Raw genomic sequence first — 14,249 nt, 5'->3', positions numbered from 1 at the left:
GATTAAAACTAAAATCGGTAATAATAATAAGAGAAGCCTCTAACTCGCCCAAAATCGTGAACCGTCTCGTTTTCGACCTAGAGGTATTCGGAGGGATACAGATTTGTATGTGGCCAGAAAATATAGTCTTCTCGATATATTCATGCCGAGGGACTTCAGGTGTACAAATCAGCAGTGAAATCTAGGAATATGAAAACTCAGTACCCTGGAATAGAAAAGTGTATTCCCCCACTACGAGCTCCCCTCTCTCTCTACGGCAACGCAGCGCGAGCCAGAATCGCGGACATACGAGTTTAGCGCCACCTTTTCTACATGTTTTTAAAAAATTCGTCTGCTGGTTTTCGAATATTAAAATTCATTATCTATTCTTAATAAAAACACGGTACTAGAAATACGCGAATAGAAAAACTAGCAGACGAAAAGCTGATTAAAAGTGTAAAGGTTATACGATAGATGGCGATACTTGTTATGTCCGTGAATTTTTTACTGCCCCGCCTAAAACGGGAGACGACCACTCCAGGTTTACTTGAATCCTCCTAGGTGAAATCACGTAAATTTAGTAGCTTTAATAACTTAAAGCAATTAAATATTGAAATCACTTGAAATCTGAAATCAGATGTACAAAATGTCTATCAATGGAATGATAAATATACATACTAAAGAACAATAATCGTAATTCTGAAGGCGATATCTCCGTATAAACTTGCCCGCCTTTCGCGTTTAAAGTTTTAAACCAAGGATGATCTATACCCAGTGCCGTAACTAGACTTGTGCGGCCGCACAGGGCCCAGAAGCCAAGGGGGCCTATAATCGAGGTTAAAAACTAAAAACAAAATATGTAAAATTATTTTTCGAAGCTGTGGTATCGCCGAGATTATTTGTGAATAAATAGGTTCCCTCATTTTTATTATTCTTAAAGCTTAATATGGCTAGTCACAGTCTACATTTCAATATCTTTATCAATTATTTTAAGGGAATTAAAAAAATTTAAAACGCTAGTTTAATATTTTGGGCCGCCTTTCAAATTACAAATTAAGCCGTCACTGAAAATCAACTGGACCACTTGGGGCCCAATAGTAGCGGGAAATGAAGCTAAATGTTTTGAGACAAAATTCCAACATTGTCAAGTATTTAAAATGGAATATAAAGACCCCTTACAATTTTAGCAAGAATTCGCGAAGTAGCGCCAAAATATCTAAACCCATACGAGGAAGTGGGCTCCACACCAAATACCTGAGGTTCTATTCCCTTTAAAGCGATCAATTACATATCATGTAATTTACGACTCACAATGTTCAGGTAACACAGCAAATTCAGCTCTGCATTAGACATAATTAAGCCCTTGATAATTTCCTTCGATTGAATTAAACTTATCTTGATCGTCGTATTTTTTATTGTTTTGTGAACTACCGGTGCCCGGGTATCGAATTGATTTGTTAGGACAGGGCCTAGGCAGTGGTGTAGCGACGTTACAGCATGCCCTTGACGTTAGGGTACCCTTATCATTTCAGGTGTATTAAGGGTGAGGAGAGAGTGCCCAAAAACTGTAGGTACGCTACTATGCCTAGGACCCGATTTCCGAGAATAAAATTATCTTTGATCTAGTGAAATAATTGAAAATTTGCCTAGAACCCTCACCACATTCATAACTAAATCTGTGAATTTTAATTTTCAATCTTAGATTTTTCCAATGCTAAACATTTCAATGAATTTTAAGCAAACTAAATTAACGGAACTCACCGTGGCTATTAAAGTGTTTAGAGTGTTCTCGAGATGCAGGTCACTCTGTTGCAGGGTATCCTAATAATCATGATTAAAATTTAATAATGTAATGTAGTAATTATTTTTTTTTACAGCCAAAGCTAAAGATTTTATTTTAACAATATTTAATCATGATTTAGTCATGTGAGGGTTTCCTAATAATCAAGGAAGTGATTTGCTCCTCGGGTTTCCCTTTGGACATAATTCTGAAAAAGTACGAAAATGCTCAAGAGGAGTTACTGAATTTTTACGAACGTCACACCGACGTTCGTAAAAATCAGTATGAATATTATTTAAGCAAAATAAACTTTAAATATTTACTAAATTCAGTAAATATCCAAAAAGGACAATGAAATTAGTAAATGGAAATATTACCCTCTATAATTTAAATTTATAGACGCCAAATGACCTGCAGCTCGGTTAAAAATTACATTACAATTTAAAATGTGTATGCATAGAGCCACCATTATTCTCACTGTCGAACATCACGCCCACAAACTTGTACCATAAAATTTCAGATCTTAATTATTTTCCCTGCACAATTCGTTCTGTGTTTGTCTACCTAATTTACCCAAAAAATGAGTGCCCAAAAATTGCACAGAGCCCAAGAAAAGCTAGTTACGGCCAGTGGCGGCGGAAGGGGGGGGGGTACTTGGTCCCCTCCCAAAAAATCGGGTGGGGACCAGGCATATGTTGCCTCCCCCCACCCCCAAAAAGGCTTTTTTATTCATAAGTAATAGGTTTTACAACTCACAATCTTCAACCAGTATACAACTAGCTTTCATCCATTTGGAAGTATATATATCGCGGGTTTGTGTCCCCCCCCCCCAAATATGAACCTTCCGCCGCCATTGGTTACGGCACTGTCTATACCTACGTTTCAGGTTTGCCAACCAACGTTTTGGAGAGCAAACTACTTTTTCGCTACAAAGACTCAATATAGCGCTAACTATATTTGTTAGTCCTAGGACGCGTTAATTTCTTCTTTGTCGAAAACAAGACGTTTCAAAAGTTTTTCGTTGGCGGTATAGGGAGTTAGAGGCTTCTCTTATTATAAGCTTCTGGTAATATTTCATTGTAAATAATTTATTTAATAATAAATTTTTATTAATTTTATAATAATTAAATTGTTAAAATAATTAAGTACAATAATTTGGCCAATTAAATATCAATGAAAATTACAAAGAAGTTCTTGATGGTGGGCCTCTTAATCCATATGCCTTAATCACGCAGTCAGGGCCGCCTAGAGCGGGCCCGGCCCTGGGAAAATATAAGTTCCGGGCCCCAAGAGAGTGGTTACTACTGGAGATAGATATACGCTTCCAGAGATAAAACCCAGGACAAGTATACCTCCTTTCTTGAAACCCGGGCCCCGGTAATTTGTACCGGCTCCCCCCCTCTCTTGTCAGGCCTGCACACAGTGTCTACTTGCGAAAAAATCTTGGGCTACTGAACCGAACTTTCTCGCACGTATTGTCGCCTAAGCCATAACTAAGCCTTGCGTAGTAATAGTTAAACAGAATTCTTGAGGCCCTGCAAAGCGGATGGCGTACCTCTGTAAGTCTTCCGATTTAGGCCACGCCTACCGTGTTAAAATATCGGGAACAGTAAGTCCCGTTATTTTCTTGGTCCGCGGCCTAACATACAAGTGGGAAAACATGTCGCTTGTTTGTATCATTAAAACGCATTACACCGATAGATGGCGCCAAGTGCGGTTCAGAATTTTCAAAGCGTACCACCATAGACAGTATATTTGGTACCACATTCTTAAAAATCTTAATCCAAGCAGCTGGCACCGAAACGCCCCTATATTCACTAGTCACCGGAAGATTAAAAAAAATCAAGGCTGAAGCTTCTTATGTGCTTCCTAATTTCTTTTTAAGTTGGTAACTTTATTAATGGGATAGATTAAATAGGTAGCTATTATATTATTGAAATATAATATCAAGTTACATTAATAAATGATTATTTTCTAGATTACCGATTATGGCTAGAACAAAGCAAAGGGAACTGAAACCCAAAAAAAATTTGGTCACAGCAGCTAAACTAGGTAATAAGATTCAAAGCAGTAACACATTTTGTATTTTAGAATGTGGAATAGTATTTATATTAGTTATTTTCCTTTAACTCCACACCAGGATTTATAAGGGAGATTGAATCAATGTTGAAGACTGGAGTTGAGGTTAATATGCGAAATCACAATAAACAAACTGCATTACATCAGGCTGCATCAGAAGGACACTATAACATTTGCGTGACTTTGCTAAATAATAATGCTTGTACTGATGTTCTGGACCAAGGCCAGTCTACCCCACTATGTTTAGCTTCAGAAAAAGGACGTTTAAAAATAGTAGAATTACTTCTGGAGAGGGGAGCCCAAGTTAACCAATGCTCACCACTTGCGCAAGCGTCATTTGCTGGTCATCAAAACGTTGTTTGTTTACTATTAGAAAAGGGTGCAAATGTGAATCAAAAAACGCCATTGAGCTCGACACCACTTTATCAGGCATCCCAGAATGGGCATAGTCTTATTGTTGAAATTTTGTTAAAACATGGAGCTCTTCCCAACGAAATGGGTCTACTTCAAATGATGCCTTTACACGTAGCATCTAGTAAAGGGTACCCTAATATTGTGTTCAATCTCCTAAAGCATGGTGCTCAAGTGAATGCTGTTGATATCTGGAAAGAAACGCCATTGCATCACTCTTGCCAAAATGGATGGGAGGAAGTTGTCAGTTTGTTATTAAGAAATGGAGCAGATATCAAAGCTGTGAATGACTATAATAAAACTCCGGAGGATTTGGCTTTGCAGAATGAGCACCATTCCATTGTCAAAATGATTTTTCACTTTGATTTGTATCCAAATTTAAAACTTGACAGATTTTGTTCAATTAGCAATTCTGGTTCTAGTCTGGCTCCAGCTTTGCCATGTGCTACTGTTTCAACACAAACAGAAGATTCGTTTGATTTGAAAATTAAAATGGTCTCTTTGACTTCTGAAATTGATGAAATGGAGAGCAATGTCAAGTTATTTCAGCTGGATAAGTTAAAAGCGGCAGTGTCAAAGGAGTGTTTGCAACTAAGATTGAAGAATATTAAAAAGATGTTGGATTTCACTGTTGGTGAAAGGGTTAAATGGAATCTGAAATTGGAGGACACTGCTCAGGAGTTAAAAGAAATGTCTGACAAGGAAGGCACTTTTGAATGCGACATCAAAGTGTTGAAGACCAAATTGGAAGAGTTAAAAGCTGAGAAGGAAGTGTTATGCCTTAATTCAGTTGGTACTATAATTTGATTTTTTTCCTATTATGGTGCATTTTGTATAATGTTACAGTAAAATAAAAAACCATTTTAAAGAAAATTAATAATAATAATCAGTTAGACTAATACCCAAGGCATCAAGAGACTTTTATTGCCTAATAGGCCCTTCAATAAAACATCTTCAAGGAAATCGCCAAGAAGTAATATATCCAAGAGCCAGGACCTGCAAGTTACAGTTTATATAGATGATGCAACCAGGCTTGGAAATAAGGTTTAATTCTAAACTGGTCTATTTGGCCAGTGACTCCCAACTCTTGAATTATTTAAGTGGTCGCGTAGACCAGTTGGTTAATAATACTGTAGATAATTTTGAAATAATAAACTGGACCCTGGACCAGTGAACCCCTAGCTTTTGAATAAAAAAACTGGTCCGAGCAATTAATAAACTGGTCTTTGACCTAGTGATCACTGATTATTTCCAAGCCTGGATGCAACAAGTGTTTCCTAGATTCGAAATCACGGCGTTTCTCGATAGTGCGTTTTCTCGTGAGCAGCCTTGGAAATAACGGTGGTCAAGTGGTCAAAGACCAGTTTATTAATTGCCCAGACCAGTTCATTTATTCAAAATTTGGGGGGTCACTGGTCACCGTGTCCAGTTTATTATTTCGAAATAATAAAAAAATAGAAGGTGACCAGTTTAATAATTCGAAATAATATAAAATAATAGGAGATGACCAGTTTATTAATTCAAGGTTGCTATTAATTTTGATTTCCTTATAAACCGGATTTCTATGTACCGCGACTCCGCAGAGTCCCTCGCTCGCATCCCACGAACGAGTCGAAACTGTCGAACCCCCTCTGCCCTCAAAGCCTCAAACCCTCAATCCTCTAGTTCCCTTTCCCCCGAGTACGGTAGGCGGACTCTGGAGCTACGGGGCCTAGAGTAGAGAGAGAGAGAGATTACGGTAAATTACGAGGGTCTTCTAGGCTATGGCAGTAGTCTTAGGTGAGATAGTACTATATTGTACTATTCTTTTGATACTCATAAAATAAAGTTAACTATTTTAAATACGTGTAAAATTAATGTTACCAACATAATCTAACTTCTAAACATGTAGTATAGGTTTTTTAAGCTAATAAAATGACCTTAGAACATTTTATATGAGACCAGTATAATAATTAATAAGCTAGGGGGTCACTGGTCACAAGGACCAGTTTAATAATTAATAATCAAAGGGGTCACTGGTCATAAGGACCAGTTTAAAAAAATAGCTTATTTCCAAGGCTGCTCGTGAGGCTTTTGCTGAGTTCGCGCGGGAAGTCGGAAAAATAGGGCAGGGTGAGAAACAAGGAATTTCAATAGATATCCCAAGATTATATTACTCACATTTAGTTTTCTTTCGTTTAGAAACATTTTTAGAGCTAGAGGCATGATCCATTATTGTTTTAAAACAATATAATGCAAAAATATCTGGTATCTTGAAAACCGCAAGTCAAAAACCACGGCGCAATTTTCGCTAAAACTTTACGTTTTAACTAGATGTCGGTAGCCCTGCCAGCTCCATGGAGGCAGTTTTTTCCGACTTCCACCGGGAACTCAGTAAGAGCCTGCGTTACGTGAAAGGAGCTTGATTTCGAATCTAGGGTACGTAGTTATATTATCTTTGTTTTAACCAGTTAGTTTTTGTTTTTGACATATTAAAGGGGCTCCAAAGTTCGGTGGCAAAATGTGTGTAAAGTCAGTAAAGTGCGAAATTTACGATTGACTCTGCCCGCCTCTGCCAAGGCCGAGTGAGGGGTTGGGGGGAAGGAAAAGCATGCTCAATTTTATTTTTTTTTTTGCCATCGAACGTTGGAGCCCCTTTAAGGCTTAGCAAAAACACTACGTTCTATTTACAGGTGAAAAGTTTCCATTATTTCAAAAGCGCCATATAAACACTAACTTGCAGGTCCTGGCTCTCGGAAATATTACCTCTAGGCAATTTCCTTGAAGATGTTTTATTGAAGCGCCTATTCGCGACAGAAAACTATCGCTACGCCACTTTTAGTTCGATATTGAAACCAAGGTGAGTAGCGGCTAAAGCACTCGTTTCGGTCGCGAAAAAACCCTGTTCATCGTTTTGCCTACAATACTAATACAGAGCCAGGACATACTTGTAAAAGCGTGATATTTTAAAGAGCGTGCTGCTTAATTATTCAATATAGAAGGGCTCGTTCAATATCGCACATGCCTCCTTAAAGAAAAAAATGCGCGCGTTGTTAATTTTAGCCTTAGAATATAATAAAACCATAAGTAACAAAATTACTATAAGTATGCTTTAATGATAATTTTCTAACCGAACCTTTTTTCGGCACTGATACTCTCTTCAAGCTGTGACTTGGACTCGCGACTTACCGTTTTGGATGACTACTTTTGTATAAAAATTTAAGCCTAATATCGGAGAGCACGTTCTGGCTTTGGCTTTGTTTAGAAGCCCGCGTGCGAATCACTCGTGATAAAAAAAACATGAGCTCGTGGCGCCGAGAAAAACTTTTTTAATTTTTATCATTTTAGCCTAATATTCCGCCTATCTATCGGAAACCAGATAGTTCGGTTTAGCGGAAGTCTCGCGTATTTTAGACACTAGAGGGCTCTGTGCTGAGAAAACATCTTGATAGCGCAATAACTATGAAAATCAGTTTGATTGTAAATCTCGTTAATTGTCATACTTTTTGTTATTATGTTACTTATGGTAAAACTGATAAAACTAACATAAACACGTGATAGTGACTAGCGCGTAGGGGGGAAAGAAAGAGGCGTTTTAATAAATGCGCGCCATTTACTCCGATTTTGCCAACTTTGAAACTGTTTTTCTTTCGCTAATCAGGCGCTTGTGTTTAATAAATTATAATTGCAGTAGCTTATAAAATCAAAAGTTTTATACTCGAGTACAATACAGTTAAAGACTTAAAGTTAATAAATAATCACTTAATAATTATAGTATCTTTTCACTTAATTAAAAGTGGCCAGCACCATAAGTTTTTCACAAAGAAAATTAATTAAAAGTCGAAAATAAATCTGACTTATATCAGGCACTATTAAAACAGCGGGTTTGATTGAATCGATTTCTACTACATCGTCTGCTTCACCCTCGCGAATAGCAATGGGATCCAGGATGTTGAGTTGTGAATATACATTATACGCAGTATTTTACCAACCTTGGTGAATATAGTCTTTCTAGAGAGTGGTTGTGGTCTCTAGGAACACTTTATCGATATGATGTATCCTTGGATTAATAATTATTAATCCAAGATGTATCTATACTCACATCTATCATTAGTCGGTAGTTTAGCGCGACAGACTGGTTTAAATTATTCTCACCGCTGGTTGGCTGTAGATGACACCACCGACTAATGACAACTGTTTCGGTTCGTACATGATTAACCATCAAAACAAATTGTGGCTCAATGCACAAGGACGACAAATCTAAATTGTCAAGTCTATTTTAGATCTTTGTAAATGTAAAATGTACTTTTCAAAGGAATTATTGAATTTAGCATTCTTTAAACAAACGTGTTAAGTAGGTAGCTTTTTTTCTTCTAACCTAATAGCATTAGCTGCTGTCATATTCTTTGGAAATTTGTAGAATTGTTGACATAGATACCATTTATGTTGTAGAATTTAACTTTACAAATGGCATTACAAGTTGAAAGACGATCAAACATTAACGAGGAATTGCTAACGGCCGCTGAAGAAGGGAAATATGAGATTGTTCTATCATTGTTGCAAATGGGAGGTGATGTAAATACAAAAGACATAAGCAACCAAACAGCCTTGTATCGTGCCGCGTCAGAAGGGCATTACAAAGTGTGTGAGACATTATTAGACCATGGAGCGCGGGTTGAATCTGCGAATCAAAGTCAAACTATTCCATTAAGTGCGGCTTCAGCTAAAGGACATTTAAATATTGTAAGACTATTGCTTGAAAGGAATGCCGATATAAACACTGGAGTATATGCACCTCTCGTTTTAGCATCATTATTTGGCCACAAGGAAGTTGTCTCAATGCTGTTACAGAATGGGGCTGATGCGAATATCTTAAGCCATTTTGGCTACACAGCACTGTATAAATCAGCGGAGAATGGGCATCTAGATATTGTTAAATTGTTACTGGCAAAAGGAGCAGATCCAAACAAGCAATGTAATTTACGGAAGTTGGTCCCTTTACACATAGCTGCTAGCAATGGTTATCCGGATATTGTGGACCTGTTATTGAAACACAGTGCTTGCGTTGATGCTGAAGATTGTGAAAAAGAAACTCCGTTACATCGAGCTTGCAGATCTGGACATAAAGACATTGCTTTATTGTTGCTTAGGAATGGTGCCAGTATTAAAGTTGTGAATAACAAAAACAAAACTCCATTGGACATTGCTTTGCATAGTCAAATTGTGGATTCTATTAAGAATTTCATAGCTTTTAATGAAATTAGTCTGTTATCAGTTAGTAATGGAACCTCATCTAATAGCTCAGTTTCAACCCAAACAGAATCAGAAACAGATACTTTATTCAAAATTTTCTCCTTGACCACGGAAATTGATGATGTTGAGTACAAAATCAAGTTGATGAAGCTTGATAAACTGAAAGCCGTAGAGTCTGAAGAAGGTTTGAAATTACGTTTAAAGAATATATGTAAGCTGAGAGATCTGAGAGCCAATAATGCAAAGCACAGGATTGAATTTGAAACTAAAATAAAACAAACAACTGTTGAACTGAAAGAAATGGAAGTAGTGGAACTTAATTTAGAAAGAGAGATTCAAAATTTGAAGACCAATTTGGATGATTTAAAAATGCAAAGAGAACAGCTGTATTAGTGATAATATATCGATTATAAAAACCTTGATTCACGTTTCTTTAATGTTTCGTACATAATAAAGATTGGGTGATGTTTGAGACCTTTTAAGATGTCTTAGGTTCATTTAGTAAAAAAATACGGAAGAGCGATTGGAACCGCTCCTCCCTGGAGACGGACGTTTGTAAGCTATTGCTTTGTGGTACGGCACTTACAGATAATAATATTTTAAGTCATAAAATAAGTGGAAATGCGCAGCTCTAATATATTCTTAGGGTCATTCCGTTGTAATTTCGTGTAACGAGTTATTTTATGTAAGAACGCCAATTTTTTATTATTGTTTACATCCAACTAATGGTTTTTGAGATAAAAAATATTTTACCAATAACTTAAAGGGACTTGACCTCTAACTTAGACAAGGTAATACCTTGTTATGCAATCCTCTGATTTTAGTATTACCATAGTGTATAATATAACATAAGTATGACACTTCCTATTCTTCACATGCAAGAGTTTTACTGAGAGCTATTTTCACAAGACAAACTGCATTACAGGCTTCATCGCCGTTTTGCGTCCGCTTGCTCCCGCGTCACACATAGCTTTTGACAGCGCCTCGCTACTACGCTAGGGGGAGATTTTATTCTTGTGATGACGTCACTTGGTTACTAGCTCTCAATAAAATATTTCCCAAAGTGACAAACTTATGGAAAAATATTATAGACTTATGGTATACAAAGTTGGTTTTAAACTTTATTTACCCGCTTTCTAAAATAATTTTTAAAATTTATCTTATATAACTCAGCATGTAACAACACTTTTAATTATAATTTTGCTTTTCCCTGGTGTGATTTACCAGAAGTAAATAAACCAAAGTTATCAGACCACTATATTTCGCGCTAAGTGCATTTTCCATATGGTATCTCCCTTTAATCAACGATTTCAAGTTTCGCGCTTTCATATCTCCACTATCGCCATCTAGACGTGAATATCGAATGTGGATACTAGCAATTCCCTAGTGAAATTTTTGGCGGGAGCTGAATGGGGTGGTATTTCATCTCTCCACGTTTAAATTTTGACCCCCTAAAATAACTTTGGTTCATTTACTTCTGGTTTTACCAAAAAGTGTTTAAATCCCAAATCCTTATTTTTAGTCTAAATAAATAATTTTGAATTTGACACCTTAACAGAAAAAACTGGTTAGTAGGGTTTTGGTGAAGAAGGTCCATACAAAATTTTATTTATTAAATTTAAAAACAAGAGTTAAAAAGTTACTAAACAATAAAATGTTAATAATAAAAAAAAACTAATACCTTGACCTGAAAACTCGATCTTATAAATTGGGGATTTCAAGTCGTAACCAACGCATCTCGGCCGAAAGTGTATCCCGTATCACTCCACTTTGCAGTGTAATATTAAACTGGGTGCCTAGGAATATTTCCTTATATTTATAAAATATATTATCCTGATTTAATAGTTTATAAGGTATTTCAGTTTTCACCTAACGTTAATTTTATTCAGAAACCTATTTTGGAAAATCAGGGGTACACGTTTACAACTGATATCGGCCTTACAGGGTCAGGGTAAACAGGGAATTTAAAAATTGGCCTAATAGCAGTCTGTTCCGAGGCGCGGGCTAACCATTGCTTAAAATTATGTACACCGATTACAGGCATATGAAACTGAGTAAAGCCTAATGCTAATTCCGTGATCAGTTACCTAATCACTTTAGTACAGTCAAAGCTACAAGATGGCACGTGAGTGATCAGCCCCTAGGTATGTTCTAATCACTTCATTGATGATTGCTATAACTTCAATTATTCGTATCCCATAAACGTAGTTCAGTATCGAGATAAATCAAGTAATCAACTAAATGGCTACTCAAACCGTAGAATCAAAGACAAAATTTATACGAACTTTTATCCATCCAAATACTATTTAAAATAAAATTAGTTTGGAATGTGCATTTTACATGGTTTGTCTCGATTTAGGTTTTAATGAGACATTCGCTGTTCCCTTTATGTGGGGATACTGAACTGATATCAAACAAACAAGTGACATCAGAGGGAAGAGAATCCCGGATCCCTCAGCGAACACAGCTAGTTTTAGCACGACATGATATCCTTATCTTGAAATGGGCGGGAATACAGGCGACGAATTTTGAGTTTAGCAAAAAATATCAAAGTTTTGGCGACACGCATTGGAGTAATGAAGTTATTTTCCTGTTGTTGGTGCTTCCATTGTTTCTGTATTACTCGATTTTGAATTTATTTATCCACTCATTCGAGATGACAGCGAACCCTACGCTATTTATAGCGCACAAATTAATTTCTGATCTTTTAGTGAACAGGATTCACTTTTGGAAGAAGCGAAATAAATATTCATCTGTGCAGACGGACGCGTAGATTTGCCAGGTCTGGTAAAAGCATAAGTAACGTAACCAATATAGATATGACAATCAAAAATCACTGTTACCGAAATGATATTCACAGTTATTGGGCAATCGGTTTAGCACAAAGATCCATAGTGTTGAATATAAGCACAAATATAATACTATCAAGGATAATATACAGGGCCGTGCAGAGGGGGCAAAATCCCACGAGGGACTGGTAGGGCCTATCGAAGAAGCTCAGGGGGAGAGAGGGGTGCAAATCAAGATAACACTTCGGAAACGTTTTCAAGGCTCAAGGGGGGGCAATTCGAAGGGGGCCCGCAAGTAAGTTTGACCCCGGGCCCCAGGATACCTCTGCACGGCCCTGATAATATAATACTAGGAATCCATACCCCTACTTGGAATGCTTATCCTGCCGTATCGCGTATATGATAAGATCACTCTGACGGCTTTGGCCCCGCCTACGAGAGGTAAAATCCCCTTTACGCGGGCTCCCCTCTCACGTTATTGTTTGTTAAGTTAACATAGTGACGTCAAAAAAAAAGCGTCAGCCACATCGAGACGAAAATCTTCCGCGATAAGCATTCCAAGTATGGATTCCTGATAATACCCAGTTGCAAGTCGCAATCAAGGACGTATATAAGGGGGGGGGGTTAGGGGGTTCAACCCCCCCCCTTAGGACCCGATTCCTTTCTTACGAAAGGAGCGCAACATTAAGAAATAAACAGTAAGACGTAAAAATGAATTGAAATATCCGCAACGCAGCACAGTAAAATATATTAATATATTAAATATATTAATAGGATCATTAATATTATCTTTTTCTCGCAAAAGTATTAAAAAACTTCGTTTGATACACGCGCGGAAGTGTCATTGTCACTCGTCCCGAGTCTAGCCAGTACTTTAAATATGCGTTATTGCTAACGAAAAATTTCGCGCTCCCTGCGCTCGCGATTTCATCTGCTTGTGTTATAACCCGTCCCCCCCTTAGACTTTCTATATCTACGTGCTTGGTCGCAATCATGGGCGACTGTTTCGGTGTCAAAACTATAGGTTCGGACAGAAAATTACCATTAAAAACATATTAATAGTCATCGGGGCCAGCCCTACCATAGGGCGAACGAACGGAGCAGCCGTTCCAGGCGCCAAGTCTCAGGGGGCGCCTCAGTGGTAAAGGAAAAATATATATTTATATAAGGGGCAAGCAAGCGGAGAGCCATAATCGGATCTCGGGGGCTGTTCACAAATTACGTAACGCAGAAAAACCACTTTTTCGACTCCCCCCTGCCCCTCGTAACAAAAAGTTACAAATGGAAAGACCCCTCTTCTCAAATTACGTAACATTTATATTATTATAGTACGTAACAACTAATATGCTGGTAATAAAGTACAATAAGATCAGGTACTAAATTTTACTAATCGTTCTCGCACCTTTGTCCATCCCGAGCGTGGGAAAATAGGCGAAACTGTAGATCAAGGTCATTTGAAATTCTTTTAAACGTGGGTAAACCAATGAAAATGCTTATGTTTTTAATAATAGACCCATGATAAAAGTTGGGGGGCCGAAAATTAACATTTTTACCTGGCCACTCAGCATTTGGACGGACCATCCGTTTCCTTACTTCCGCCTGTATATTTCAATGGCGGTCACGTGGTTTAAAACGTCACAAACAGGATGTTCCATCCAGAGGTCTCACTTAAGCCTGGTCTGCGGCCCTCTTTTATTATGGGTCTATTGCGACTTTTTCTGAAAGTGATGAAAATTTTATTCTACGATATGAAAAATAAGATGTGTTACGTAACATTTTAGTGAACCCTCCTTTCCCTGGTGGTGAAGCTAGGATGGTTTGCAGTTGAGTTTCCTGTTGGCGTGTCGCAAGTATATATAAGTCCAGGAGAAGGTAGGGGGAACATATTTTCCCGGTTTGTGGATTCATCCGATGGAATATTTGGTGTAATAGACCCATAACAAAAGAGGGGCCGCAGACGAGGCTTAAGTGAGACCTTT

The 14,249-nt window shown here is 37.6% G+C and overlaps 2 protein-coding genes across 2 annotated transcripts; both read left to right on the top strand.

The window, feature by feature from the left end:
* Positions 1-3,949: 3,949 nt before the first annotated feature.
* On the top strand, positions 3,950-5,056 carry LOC149962279 (uncharacterized). The gene has a single exon (XM_090164441.1). It carries the CDS (start codon positions 3,950-3,952, stop codon positions 5,054-5,056), a length of 1,107 nt encoding a protein of 368 aa, XP_090020567.1.
* Positions 5,057-8,257: 3,201 nt separating this feature from the next.
* Positions 8,258-9,940, top strand: LOC149962278 (uncharacterized). The gene is made up of 2 exons (XM_090167817.1): positions 8,258-8,582; positions 8,681-9,940. The coding sequence occupies exon 2, from the start codon at positions 8,696-8,698 to the stop codon at positions 9,872-9,874; it is 1,179 nt and encodes a 392-aa protein (XP_090023943.1). The 5' UTR covers positions 8,258-8,582; positions 8,681-8,695; the 3' UTR covers positions 9,875-9,940.
* The last annotated feature ends 4,309 nt before the right edge of the window (positions 9,941-14,249 follow it).

This window comes from Leiobunum rupestre, chromosome 1 (genome assembly GCF_980474605.1).
Source record: "Leiobunum rupestre chromosome 1, qqLeiRupe1.1.hap1, whole genome shotgun sequence".
Lineage (NCBI taxonomy): Eukaryota > Metazoa > Arthropoda > Arachnida > Opiliones > Sclerosomatidae > Leiobunum > Leiobunum rupestre.
Note: the sequence above shows the minus strand (reverse complement) of the source record. Positions and strands in the feature narration are given on the sequence as shown.

Bases quoted from the DNA above. Each gene is read 5' to 3' on its own strand.
- LOC149962279 (XM_090164441.1), top strand. From the start codon at position 3,950: ATGCGAAATCACAATAAACAAACTGCATTACATCAGGCTGCATCAGAA.
- LOC149962278 (XM_090167817.1), top strand. From the start codon at position 8,696: ATGGCATTACAAGTTGAAAGACGATCAAACATTAACGAGGAATTGCTA.